This window comes from Aythya fuligula, chromosome 8 (genome assembly GCF_009819795.1).
Source record: "Aythya fuligula isolate bAytFul2 chromosome 8, bAytFul2.pri, whole genome shotgun sequence".
Classification (NCBI taxonomy): Eukaryota; Metazoa; Chordata; class Aves; order Anseriformes; family Anatidae; genus Aythya; species Aythya fuligula.
The window spans coordinates 16,808,051-16,821,498 of NC_045566.1; the positions used below are offsets into that span (position 1 = coordinate 16,808,051).

Here is a 13,448-nt window from a genome sequence, read left to right on the forward strand (position 1 = left end):
ATTCTTACCATATTAAAAACTTTGATATTATCTAATAGCGACTGCTATATATTGTCACTGCTTTGTATTCTTCAACTCACTGAATATCTAAAGAGACTACAAACTAAACTGAGCAAGAGATGGTAAGTAGTAGATAGTAAATCTCAAAAAATGGCAAAAAATTAAAATCAGTGAGCACACTATCTATACAGGCACTAGGAGACAGTTTTAAGAGGGCCAGTGGGATATTTATTACTACCAGAGATACATGGCAAAATAATTACAAGCATGATTTATTTTCCTTCCTTAAGTTGCATATTGAGGTATAAATATCTCTTAGACCTCAAGGAAAAGGACCACTTTTCCTTTTTCTAGTCCTGAACCCTCTACTCAAAAACTATGCAAATGATATACTTTAGCTAGAGTCTTCAATATATTTGTTTACTTCTGCATTACTGAAATTGCTTTCAAACAAAATCGGTTCCTGTATGTTCAAGAAAAAAAAAAAGAAGGAATGCTTTTGGAAGAAGCGCACAAACAAATCTGAACACATGCAAACTTCTAATGCAAAACAGTTATTATATGCATCCATTCAAAATTATTTTTTCAAAATTGCAGAAAACTAATGAATACCTATTATGAAAGCAATGGTAAAAAACAAACCTCAAATATAGATGTTCCTGTGAATCGGCTTAATGCAGCAAACTCAAGGATCAAGGTACCTGCACAAGCTGTACAGGTGTCGGTTTCTGTTCCTGTTCTTGCTTCTGGATGTCTTACACCAAATTTTAAGTTGACCTAGAGAAAAGTAGAGATTATTACCTTTATTTTCACTAGCTGTAAGAACTTATACTCCCGTGTAGAGAAAATTCATACTGCCATCTGTACAGCAACTAGACCATCTATGCTTTTTCCAAGACAGAAATATCACTCCCTCCCCTCCTCAACCAATTCAGTTTTGCTCTGCTTCACCATATACTGTCACCTCAAACATGCATATAAAATTTCCAGAATTACCTACAGCAAAACCAGGACTGGCCCCAAAGCCTGTTGCTTGGTTCACTAGACATTTGAATAAAAAGAATACCACCCCAAAAATAAAATTCTAGCACCTTATTAACCTTCAAACCAGAAACTCAACAACATTGGAAGTGATCGTGGAAATTAAGCTTTGTAGACATCTCAATATTCCTGGCTCCAGGGAATATACCAGGCTGATGGACCCGCTTTTGTACCAGGCACAACATAGCTTTCTACACTCTAGAGAGGGCCATCTCACCAGAATTTTGAGAAACACTGAACATTTTGAATTGGACATTTTCAGTAGAGCCTGAGTCTTTAACTCACAGGAAGGTTTCCAATCAAAGCTACATCCCACAGTGTAGCAGGAGTACGTAGTGTCAAAGCTACATACGGAATGGATGATATACATAGAATATTTTTCTGTCATTCAGAGAATATGTACCACACTTTGAATACAACAACAGATTTTATATTAAATGAGTATTTTTAGATTACAGCTTTCCAGTTACATTTGCCCTCTTTAAAAAAAATCAGATGTAGACCATGAAGATTAATTAGTTCTGTGCTAAGTTGCATGTGCTTGCAAGTTGATCTCTTACTGACTGAGAGATATGTACCAAAACAAAAATTACTCTCAGATACTTGATAGTGCCTGTAGGAGCAAGAGATCAGCAGACAGTGATTAGACAAGATTTCTGCTGTTATTATTTACCCATGACAACGTGTATAAGAGTTGGCAGAGCCGGAAATGCAGGGATTCAGAGCATCAAAAGCTGTATTTTAAAAATAGTAGGTAGCATGTATTGAAAACAAGAAATTTACAAGTTTCTGTTTTTCAGTACACTTAAATATACAAGTGAAGTCAGAAAATTAGATTAAAATGAAACAACAAAAATTTTCCTTATGGAAATACTTCTCAGTTGCAGAAACCACAGAACTTACTCTTGGATAAGGGAGACCACTAGTGGTGTTAAAAGCAGGTAAAAGCTTGTAGCCTAGTTCCTTCGCCATGTGCAGAAGTTCACCATTGTACCACTGCATATGTTCACCTTTTTCTTTCAGCATAATTGCCACCGAATGCCCACCTAGGAGACCTCTAAACACAAGAGAAGATATCCACAGCTCAACAGGTATATCCATCTACCAGCAATGCAAGAATTTCTATCGTGTAAAGGACCATATGTAAATAACTGTGCTATGTTCACATGGCTATAGTTTTCAGAAATGCTTAGCAGATGCAACTCCAACCACAATCAAGATGAGGTGTTGGTAATTTGGAAGCAATTCTTATTGCTAGGACTCAGCCCCAAGCTACAGACAAATCATGGATTCATAAAGAAAAACAGCTTTCTTGACCAACAAAATTCGTTAAGAGAAACAAATAGCACTTCTAAAACTGCATATAAATAGCTTAAAATTAACCTGCTCTGATGCTGCTATGAGCAGGAAGTTGGACTGGAGAACTCCAGAGTTCCCTTCCAACCTGAAATAATTTACAACTCTTAAGTTTTGAAATATTCTCTCTCTTAAATCAAGTATTGAGCAGTGCAACCTTTAAGACTATTTCCATTAAAAAACACTGCTACCTCAGCACACACAGGCTTTTTTTTTTTAATTCCAGAAGCTGCATCTGCAGAAGTCAGATGGGGTCAACTTGATTCAGCACCACTGCATCAATTTCTGCCTAGCATTTTAAAACCTTTTTTAGGGCAAAGTATGTTGAATTATGCTAACTGCCAAAGGAACAAATGTTTTTAAATGAGGTGAAATAGCACATGAAGGTACACCTTCAGGACATTGAGCTAAAATGGAGTTTTAAAGAATTTTGAAGACATGAAAGTTACTCACCCAAGGACTCGTATGTTGGTTTCAAAGACAGATACAACTATGTCGTTATCTAAGTTAACATCCTTTATTACTTTTTTTACAGCCTCTTCAAACTCTTTGGTTTTATTTAACACCTGGAATACAAATGTAACCAAACATTTAGGTTCCACCACAGTTAATACAGTCACACTCAGGTGTGGAAGAACAAGAGCAACAGTTTAAAAATCAAAGTTTCCCATGTCTTAGACTGATACTAGGGTCCTGCAGGACATACTCTGATACACTGTGAACAGGCATTAGTATTGTTTTTCTGGTGAGATGCATGTAAGACAATCGAAGCTCTATGTAAAGAAAAAGTCACCAGCAGTGTGCCTCAACAAACACCCAGGGATTTGTTTGTTCCTTCCCCTACTCCCACCCCACAACTTCAGTGCAAGAGACTCAGCAGGCTGGTTCTGCACTAGCAGGGTGAGCATTGGCTGGACTGCTGCAGTGCCTCTGATTTCACAGAAGTCTCCTACCCATGGTGTAAGGAGCCATGTCCTGAGCCCAGTGAACAGCCCCAGCAGCTTTCTTCTTTTGCCTGAAGAACAGTCCCAGCATTTCCTACAGATTTTTTTCACACTGACTTTGTTTTAATCAACCTTCCAGAACTTCTGTGACTTTTCCAATTTGTTACCATAAGTACCTTTAAACCCCACATGTATTAATCCTGCCCTAAGACAAGCAAATAAACAAACCCTAACAATACATCTGAGTGTTCATGTAGGAACTGGGAGTAACAGATTCCACATTTTTAACATTTGTGATTCAAAACCAGTCAAGGGTCATGCCACAGCACATTATAAGAAGAGAACAGCTGTCAGAGGAAGAACATTATATGATTCACACAACAAAGAAGTGCAGTTAAGATTTTCAAAGCTTAAGCGCTGTTTACAAGGAGATATGAATGGCTGAATTTCTAATTCCCAAAATGTATTTTATCATGGCAATATATTCCAAAAAGGGATTGAAAACTAATGGAAAGTAGTTTATTAACAACCAGCATCTCTTAAAGAGATTCTGGCAACATTTCCTAGCAAATACATTAAGGGCTGAATTTCTTAAATATACATTTAAATACCTGCAAATTCATCCATGAAACAAGCACATGCAATTTAAAAATAAATAATTCAGTAGATACTAAGAGGTGTTCACTTATATGTCAGCATGTTGCCATAGATTATAATTGAAAAAAATCCTGCATACATTTTTGTTAAATTTTAGCACAAGAAAAGACAAAGCAACAATGAAATACAGAAGTGTTCCAGTATTCTTCTTGCAATGAATTCTGAACAACATCACCACAACACTTAGAAGTTCTTAGAAGCAATAGCCATTTCCAACAGATGCCTAAAGATTAGAGGTGATGAATGATATACATTTTTAGATTCCTTTTTTGCTTAAAAAAAAATGTAAGTCTGAACAGCTGAAGATCATTTTTTGTTTTATAAGTTTACCAATAAATTAAACCTACCACAAGAGTGTCCAAGGTATCAATTAAGGTCAGTGAAAACCTATGAAATAAAATTTAAAACAGATTTATTATAGACCTGTATGTTTCAAAATTAAATCATATACTCATATTTCATAGTAACTAAGACCATGGAAGAAACTGAATTGTCACCAGCTACTGAAAAACTGTGCATGTTTAATATCAAAATTAATATCCTGCTGATACTAAGTTTCTTTCCTTTTCAGTGACCAGAATGGTTGAAACAAAACTATGATTATAAAGATTCTTTTATTTACTGAAAAACTTTTAAAGGTATTGTAAGCAAATTAAGTTTTTATTTCTCGTCTCCAATCAAATGTACTGAGAAGAGACCCAACAGAACATTCAACTCTCAACTCCCCACCCCTCCTTTTTTTAAATGAAGAATGTTGACTTATTAAATGCAATAATAGAGTTTATTTATTTAGGAAAATCAAAAAGCAGGACCAAGCTAAATTTCTCCTATCAGAAATTGTTCCAAATATGTATTTCAGGAAAAGCTGCAATTTATTCCAATCAAATTCAGTGTTACAACTTACTGGAGAAAGAATAAAGGAAGTGCTGTTATTTTGTTATGAAACTTCTGCATGGGATGTAATGGAACAGGAAAAGGTACAAAACAGAGCAGCAAGGGCTCTTCTGTGGGATAAATACCTACACATGTCATTAAAAGACAACACCTGGTGCCCAGCTACAGTTGGATGCATACGGTTTGAACAGTAGTATTGCAGTAAGGGTTGTCCCAATATCCTTCTCTACAACTATTTTAGTGCATACTAAGATGGATGAGCACTTGGCACAACCCAATAAAAGTGCTCTTACGTTAACTAACTTGTAACATGCATGGAAAAGAATATGCACAGTAAGAAGCACTAAAGGTGAAAACTTGGGAAACAATCACAACTGCCTATTGAAGAACACGTGTAAAGAACTTAAGCACAGTGCCTCAGATTTTGGGTACTGTAGGCAACACATGACTGTGCATGAGGATAATTAGCATTGCAGCTAAGTGGTCATATACTGTCACTTTTTAAATTTAATTCATAAAGATATAATGGCATTGCACGGGTGTCATTCTACAAGAGAAGGAGACTAACTAGTGGGCTATGCATAGCTGAGTAACAAATATGCAACTTTTTCCACAAAAAAAAGGGGAAAGTTGTGTATTACACAGCTGTAGAGAAGCCTGCTGTACAGGTACACTCCCCAGCCCTACAGCAAAGTACAACTGACCTAGCTGTCTCATCCTGTGATTTTTTTTAAACTACATTCTGATTGCAAAGAACAGTGTAGAACACGACTGATGAGCCAGCTGGCAAGAAAAAGTGTTATATATCAAATCTGAAATACAAACACTGCTGATTATTAGGACCATGAAAAGCACGCATACAGAAAAATAAATACCCAAACTATTCAATGCACCTGTGAGGCGGAAAGGTATTTTCACTCAAACAATAGTATGTTACTATCTAAGTAAAGGTCATTAAAAAAATGGATGACCAGATTAAAAATACAATTTCTTGACATTTCTTTCTTATCAGTCATCTCTCTCAATACCTCCAAGGTCAATCCGTCCAATTTTAAACAGATGGCGAGATTATATAGGAATCTCTAGATTAATGAAGTTTTCTACATTACCAGAAATAACCAAAACAACATGCTCAATATCATATAATGTATTAGATGAGGTACTTAAGACAAGCACTTCACCTTTGATTAACGCTATTCTGCTCAGAGAGACTAAGTAGTGACATCAATAAAATCAGTGTCTGCTTTTTTTTTTTTTAAATTATTTGTGCTAGGAACATAAAGCATGCACATACAGACATTTGTAGAAAAAAATACATTCAGAGTAATTCAATTTGGCTTTGCTCAATTTAACTTGGAGAAAAACTGTACCTTAAATCCACATGTTATTTGATAAAGGATTAGTAATTTATATTTCAAATTATCTGAAGAGAAAAATTGTGAAGAATTTCTAGGTCTGAAATAATGGTTTACACTCAGGCCAGGGCCTCAGGCTATCATGCATGTGATAATCATTTGACTAATTAAGTTTTCAGAGAGCTTTCTACTTAAAAAAAAAAAAAGAATTTTATACATCGCTTATAAGGCCAGCATAGTGGATAACACTCTACTGCTCTGTGCAGCTGATAATTAAACCTTATAAACCCTATTTAAGGCTCAAATTTACTAACACCATAGATGGGAGCTCACTTTGGAAGGCTCTGCTACAGAAAATACTTGCAGAATGAATTTAAAAAGTTATCTTTGTATCTTGTTCACCTGTCAATGCTCTCTTCCTGATTAAGGTAATGCTTCACATCAGTTAACATCATGGGAGGAAATAAAAAAATGCAATTATTTCCGCCTAACTGGGAAGAAAGTTAAACAATCACAGTTTTCTAATAGTTTTTTTTTCTCTCCTTCAAAGCAGAACTTTTGAGACAAATTGCTGATTTATGTGCACCCACAGAATTGTTTTCAATATTAAGCTTCTGGATGTGTTGACTGAAGAGACAAGTTTTACAAGCTGCAAATTGTACGTAGATTCCTAGCTGTTTACATATGACAGTGTTTCAAATACTGACTTTCCCAAGGCATCATCCACGTCCCCTCGACTTGGTTCCTGACCCCGTACTCGTCCACGACAAGTTAAAGGCATGAGTTCATCAGCTGGATATGCATGCTCCTGAAGGGAAACAAAACAAACAAATTAAGTTATAACTGTTACAGCCATTCCAGGAAATTCTCAGAGCTTGTTAAAAGGAAGCCCAATGCTGCTGTGCTTCAGTAAAACCTGCATGACTAGCCAAAACCAATTAAACTGAACAGTGTGATAGGACCTCTCTACAATCTCCCACAGAAGTCTGGAACAGATAATGGCACATCAAAAACAAACAAACAAAAAAAAAAAAAACCAACAACAAACAACCCCAAAAGCCATAACCCCACCAATTACCTTGAAAAGTAGTTCTACTTTCTAAAGCAAGGTTCATATGACGTTTCCTATAATGTTCCTTAGGTGGAAGTCACCTCAAAGATGAGCTGAAGAACGAGTACTAATGCAGATGTTATTGAGTGACTGGTATTTCATGGAAAAATCAGGGGAATTAGACCTTAAAGTCACTTTGGAAACTTTGCCAAGTGAACACAAGTGATTCAGGGTCACAATCAGTACCTGATACAAGAACTCACTTGGAAGGTAAAACAGGAATTTGGTGAATCACTACACAAATCAGAACAAGAGATGACATTCACAAAAAGATTAACAAAACTAACCCATTTACAAATTCAACAAAGTTTAAGAGTGAAGCATTACTAGATTTTTGGGAGAAGCAATGGTTACCCTCATACTTTTAGAAAAGCACAAGCAAGCTGTATCGTAACTCGATTTCTTGTCACTAAGGCAGAAATAACAGCAGCGGCACTGTTGCCAAAGTCAAGCCCACTGAACAAAACCCATTTCTACTTTCAGTCAAGTCAGCGTAAGTTTTGTAGGTTTAAACTACCATCAAAATGGGGTATCAGCTGAAATACACACAAATGCGTAACTCATCATTGTGCAATAGATGTTTACTGAAAAATCACAGAAGTGGACAATGACATTCAGAAAGATGAAACTTAAATATCTCTAAATCCAAAAATATACATGGAAATGCTTCTCCATTAGAAGCCCAACACCAGCGAATTGGGACAGAGCTTCTACCTCTTGATTGCATCAGGAAGCCGGCTGGTGTACCGTGCTCTGCTACTTTACTTTCAGCACGGCTAACTGACATGTGGCAGGTTAAAAAAAGTTCAATTACTGCAGCTGAAACTGCAAGTAAACACATTATAAATCTTTCCAAGTATACAGTACAAAAAATAATCTATATTCAAACACAAAATAGACAGGCAAATAAGGAACATTCTTCTATAAATAAACAGCTCTTACAGCAACTTCTTTTGAAACTGATGACTTGTTTCCCCATCTACCACCCGGGTATTTCGTTTTTTGCATGACTTTGTTCTCAAGTTCAACTGCAAAAGCCAGAATTTGGATCATTTTAATACAGCTCAGATGTTTCTGAATATCTGTGCAAAGTATTCAGAAAAACAGATTAAAGAAGTACATGACAAGAGCCATGTCAAAACTAAGATCTCTGGCTTAAATTATGGAGAAAAAAGGTGGCACTAAAAGAAGAAAACAGACTTTTTATCTTACAGTATCATAACGGACAAGAAGAGTTTTGAAAAAATAAAAGCTTGTGTAGTCTATCTAGAGCAGGAAAGGCTACTACAACAAGTGGTTTCCCAACTTTTAACTTCTCCCTTTCAGGTAACCTCAAAGGGAGCAGAAAGACACATTTAATATAAAATACGGCACATGTTACATACTGTAAACATACCTCAGAAAAATATTACACAAATGTAGCTTGAGAGATACTCTGGAATTTCTACACATTCTGATAGAAGCACTGATCAGATTTCCCAGTATTTGGGCTGTAAATTCAGTGCAGCACGGTACTTGAACAAAGCAAAAAGACACACTGCTGCTAGTGCTGCAAAGCAAGAAATGCCTCCACACCTGAAGTGACTGACATTTTCACATTTTCTTTCTGACAGGCAAGAATAAAACATCCAAATTATTATAAATATTGTCGAAGGACCGAAAATAACAACAGCTTTTTATTCAAAGCTCCTGTTAATATCTGGAAAAAAAAAAAAACAAAAAAAACATCTGGGCAAAGGGGTTTCCCCTTTGCACATAAGGACAGATTTTCAGTCTTTCAGCTATTCAATTCTAAAATAAGTATTAATAGAAACAGAAAATCAGAACTTTTCACCTGGCTGTTTCAAAAGCAGCTGCAAAACCACTTTATTTTCTTGCTGTCAGAATCAAGCCTGATACCCTAATCTTTTCTTCAGCATTGAACAAACAAGCCACATCTCTGTTTGTTCAGTGTTCCAGCATACGTGGCAAATAAATATCCTTCTGGCTTCAGAGTTTCCAGGATAGCCAAAGTCATTCTCCTGAATCCAGAATTTTCTTGCGTCAGATGTAGCAAGACACCTACCTGTTTCTAGTCGATCACAATGAACAGTAGGAGCACAGATCCTTTCTACAGCCAACTTTTTATACAATTTTGCCAAATCCTTAAGAGTTTTTACTTCTGAATGTCATGAGAAAACCAAGCCAAGTGATTTTAACAGAACCAGGGCTCTAGTAACTAGTTACAAATCAACACCAAAATGCCAGATGTTTACCTGCTAAGGTGTCAAAAGCAGGAGCTCAGGAGTTCAGAAGGAAACTGTACCCATTTTGAAAATACTCTTGGCGTTTATTAATTCTGTACCACTCATGCAGTGTATAAATGTGTAACTCACAAGCTTTCCCCCCCCCTTTGTTTTAAATGACAAAATCGTGATACAGAAGTTGGGACACGTGGCAAGATACTGTCAAAAAAACTGTTGAGTTTGTCCTGCAGGAACTGGCGCAACTTAAAAGAGAGGTTTCTGTAACAGCCATAAAGAATATACAAAAAAAGATTGTTTCGTAAAACTATGCAAGAATACATATTTGATATTACTGACATTTACAGCTTCTACTCAGAAATATATTATTTAGAGTATATATGAAAGTAACTATCACTTGAGGAGTCATTCCACTGAATAATTCCTTATACTGTAGCACATCAAGCCTAAGCTAACCTACTTCAAAGTTGATTAGATTGCAAAATGGCTTCACGTACCCAGAACGTGAGGACACCTAAACAGAAAAGTTACAAACCATATTAGAAGAAACCTTGGTAAGTGTGGCTTGCTGCCATATGACAATCACATACCCAGAAGAGGGTACAATGCACAAACAAGACACCTAATCCTCTTTTTGTTCTACTATGTTCTTCAAACCATACTCATTTGTAAAAAGCAAAACCTACCAAATTGTATCTAGCATGTCTTCCTACAACAAAAATACTTAATTTTAGCCATAAAATAGGATCGTTTTGTATTCTCCAGAATCAGATGATAACAGGTTCTCTCAACCTTCCTGTTTTCACTGTTTTTAAGAGTCTGGAATTACAGACCCAAGAGTTTAATGAAGACAAAAACTGCTCATAACCTGATGGGAGAGAAACCAGTCTGAGGAAGCATCAGGCAGAGATTAACAGTTAGAGCTAGCAATTCCTAGCCAGCATTCTGAAATCCATTGTAACTCCCCTGACACTGCTCCTCCTGAAAGATTTGTTCAATTCCGTTTAAAGGGTATATGGATGCTCTTATTTATTTTAGTGTTATTTTCCCCAATACCTTCCTGCTATTTCTCTAGAACATCAAGTACTGTACCCTGCTTTCTCTTCCAGGTCAGCAATAACAATTCCAAAAACAATTCAACAAACAGGTATTTTCCTTACCATATAATTGCTGTATGCATGATCAAACATTTCCAGCACTTGGTTTCTAAAAAACAAAACAAAAAGTAAAGAGAACAGCATTGGTGGTCTGCATCACAATGTCCTTTACCATGCTACCTTAGAACAGCAAGATGTGCTACCATAATCTCAGTCTCAGTAAGTAACAGCTCCTCTACTAGCGTACTCTATTCAAGTAAATGAAATAAAGCAAAACAGTTTTCCCTAATCTGGCTGCTATTTGGCTTTTCCTTTGCCTAACACAAAATTAAGTATTTGGCATGTGGGGACTCAGCCTCCTGTGCTTCCTCTTCAATAGCTGTAGATGTCACTAACACGTTACAGGCAGAGACAGGACATGCTCCTTGCTCAGCAAAAGCCAGCATAAAGTTATGCTCATCCTGTAATCACCCACACTAAAACCAACTGACAGAGCATTAAATTCCGATCTGTGATTCAGATAAGTGATGAGATACACATCTTCCTTGCATTACGAGTCTTGGCAAGCACACAGTAAAGAAAATCCTCAAAGATACATTTATTGCATGTTTTTGAGAAGCAGTCAAAGTGAGGAGCACTGCCATAGAGAACAGGGCTGCCTTCCCCAGAGTGCACCACTTCCATTTGTACCTAAGTGCTTTACTGAGTACCTACCCATGCTAGTTTCTAAGCTAACAGCTATATAACTCAGTCTCCGCTGATAAAACCAGACCCAAGAAACTCAGGTTTGGTTCAATGTCTTGGGTCTAGTTCAATGACTTGAAACAAAGCAGTGGTTTGCACTCCTCCAGTGAGCCAAGCCATCAAAAGAAAGGACAGGATGCCTTTTCCTGGTACTTCGGAGGCTTCACCCGGCCTGCAGTGCTGGCACCTGCTGCGGCATTCAAGTACCAGCTCCACCAAGCACACCAGGCTGAACTGCAATTTAGCACACACAAAACTTCTCACAGCTTTTAGCTCTCTACATGCAACTTGCTTTTACAGGACACTTTCTGAAAGGACTTCTGTGACTGACATAACCTTGTCCTGGAGCAGAGGCACGGCTTACCTGCAGTCAATGACCCAGCTAAGAGCCCCCAGACACAATCAGTGGCAAGACTGCTTGCACACACCAGGGGCATCAGGTGCATAAAGTTGAATTTATGAACACAAAAAATTTAAACCAAAGGGGGAAGTCTAAACTCATTAAGTAGTGACACGAGGAAAGCACACAACATATGTACCCTGAGAACCCAAGATGCAGAGGCCAACTAACTGTAAGCATTACCAAAGTTAAATATCTGCTTAGGTCCAGTGATATTAAAATAACTGAAAGTCTCCACAGTGCTTTCCCTACACACATTGCATCATTATTCTCTGCAAATGACCAGTTGATGTGGACACAATGACAGTGAAGCTGCTCTGGCAATAAACGAAGATCATGCTAAGCTTGATTAAAGGTCTGTCTAAAAAGCCAAACTACTTCATGCAGTGCAATACATTGCCACCTACATTGTAGTCTTTATCATGCAACTAAAAGCCATATTAAAAACCAATCAGCTGTCTACATATACACAAAAAGAACCTATGTTCTAATGTAGAATGTCAAGGCTCACAGGAAGAGATAACCCATCTAAAACTGCTGTACCTTACTGAATGATTCATACAAACATAAACAAGCTCCCAGTTGTGATTTTCCTTGGTTTCATTATCTGTGCTTTGATTGAGACATATTCTGGGCCTCTTGCACAGAATTTTATTAAGATTGTTTTGCAGCACAGCCTGAGGCCAGCTGGGCGCTGGCACAGGCTGCCCAGAGTCCTGGTCACAGCCCCGGGCCCGCAGGAGCTGAGGACGCGTTCGGACACCGCTCTCAGACACGGGGTCTGCTTGTGAGGGGCCCTGTGCACAGCCAGGAGTTGGGCTCGGCGACCCCCCTCGCGGGTCTTCCCCAGCCCGGGCTCCGCTGCGGACCAGGGACGGCTGCAATCTGCCCTCAGCCAAGGAAGCGGGCAGAACCACACCAAACTCCCCTCTTTATCGCTCCCACCCCCCGCGGCTCCAGGTGCGGCCGCGAGGCGCCCGGCCGGCACACGGGGGGACGCTCACCTCCGCCCGCTGCCAGCCGCAGGGCCCCGAGCGGCAGCGGCAATCCCCGAGGCCGCAGCCGCAGCGCCCGGCGGAGGGCCGGAGCCGGCCAGGGCCCGCCGGCAGCGCCCGCGGCCCCGTCCCCTCCCTGCCCCGTGCCGGCCGCGCTCACCCCAGCCGCCGCTTCTCCTCCTTGCTCATGGCCCCGGCTCCCGGCGCGGCCGCCAGCACAGAGGAGGCGGAGAGGAGGCCGAGCGCCAGCAGCCTCCACGGCCGCCTCCAACGAGGCCCCCGCTCGCCGCCGCCGCCGCCCTGGCAGCCCGCAGCTCCGCTCATGGCCGCGGCCGCCCGCCCGCTGCCGCTAGGCCCAGACCCGGCCCCGGCCCATCCCGCCCCTGGCGGCGCGGCGGCCGCGGCTCCCGGCGGCGGGGCCCGGCCCGGCCCGGCCCTCCCGCGGCGTAGCCAAGGGAACGGCCTCGCGCCGCCGCTTCCGGGTTCGGCCCCGCCCCAGCGGGCCAATGGGAGCGGGCCGCGGCGGCGTGAGGGCGCCGGGGGCCACGTGACCGCGGCAGGCGCGAGAGGCGACGTGGACAAAAGGGTGGGGAGAGGCGGGGCCGGACTAC

The 13,448-nt window shown here is 39.9% G+C and overlaps 1 protein-coding gene across 3 annotated transcripts in view; it reads right to left on the bottom strand.

The window, feature by feature from the left end:
* The window catches only part of EDEM3 (ER degradation enhancing alpha-mannosidase like protein 3), a 32,786-nt gene extending 19,625 nt beyond the window's left edge, over positions 1-13,161 (bottom strand). For 2 of the 3 annotated variants that reach the window (XM_032192031.1, XM_032192030.1), the window contains exons 1-7: positions 12,998-13,097; positions 10,762-10,807; positions 6,955-7,055; positions 4,346-4,385; positions 2,851-2,963; positions 1,945-2,098; positions 643-777 (exon numbers count right to left, since the gene is read on the bottom strand). In XM_032192031.1, coding sequence (XP_032047922.1) covers positions 643-777; positions 1,945-2,098; positions 2,851-2,963; positions 4,346-4,385; positions 6,955-7,055; positions 10,762-10,807; positions 12,998-13,026 — 618 coding nt within the window. In that variant the 5' untranslated portion in view covers positions 13,027-13,097. Of the gene's footprint in view, positions 1-642; positions 778-1,944; positions 2,099-2,850; positions 2,964-4,345; positions 4,386-6,954; positions 7,056-10,761; positions 10,808-12,997 lie in introns of all 3 variants that reach the window. The other variant, XM_032192029.1, reaches the window with a different exon arrangement.
* Between the last annotated feature and the right edge of the window lie 287 nt (positions 13,162-13,448).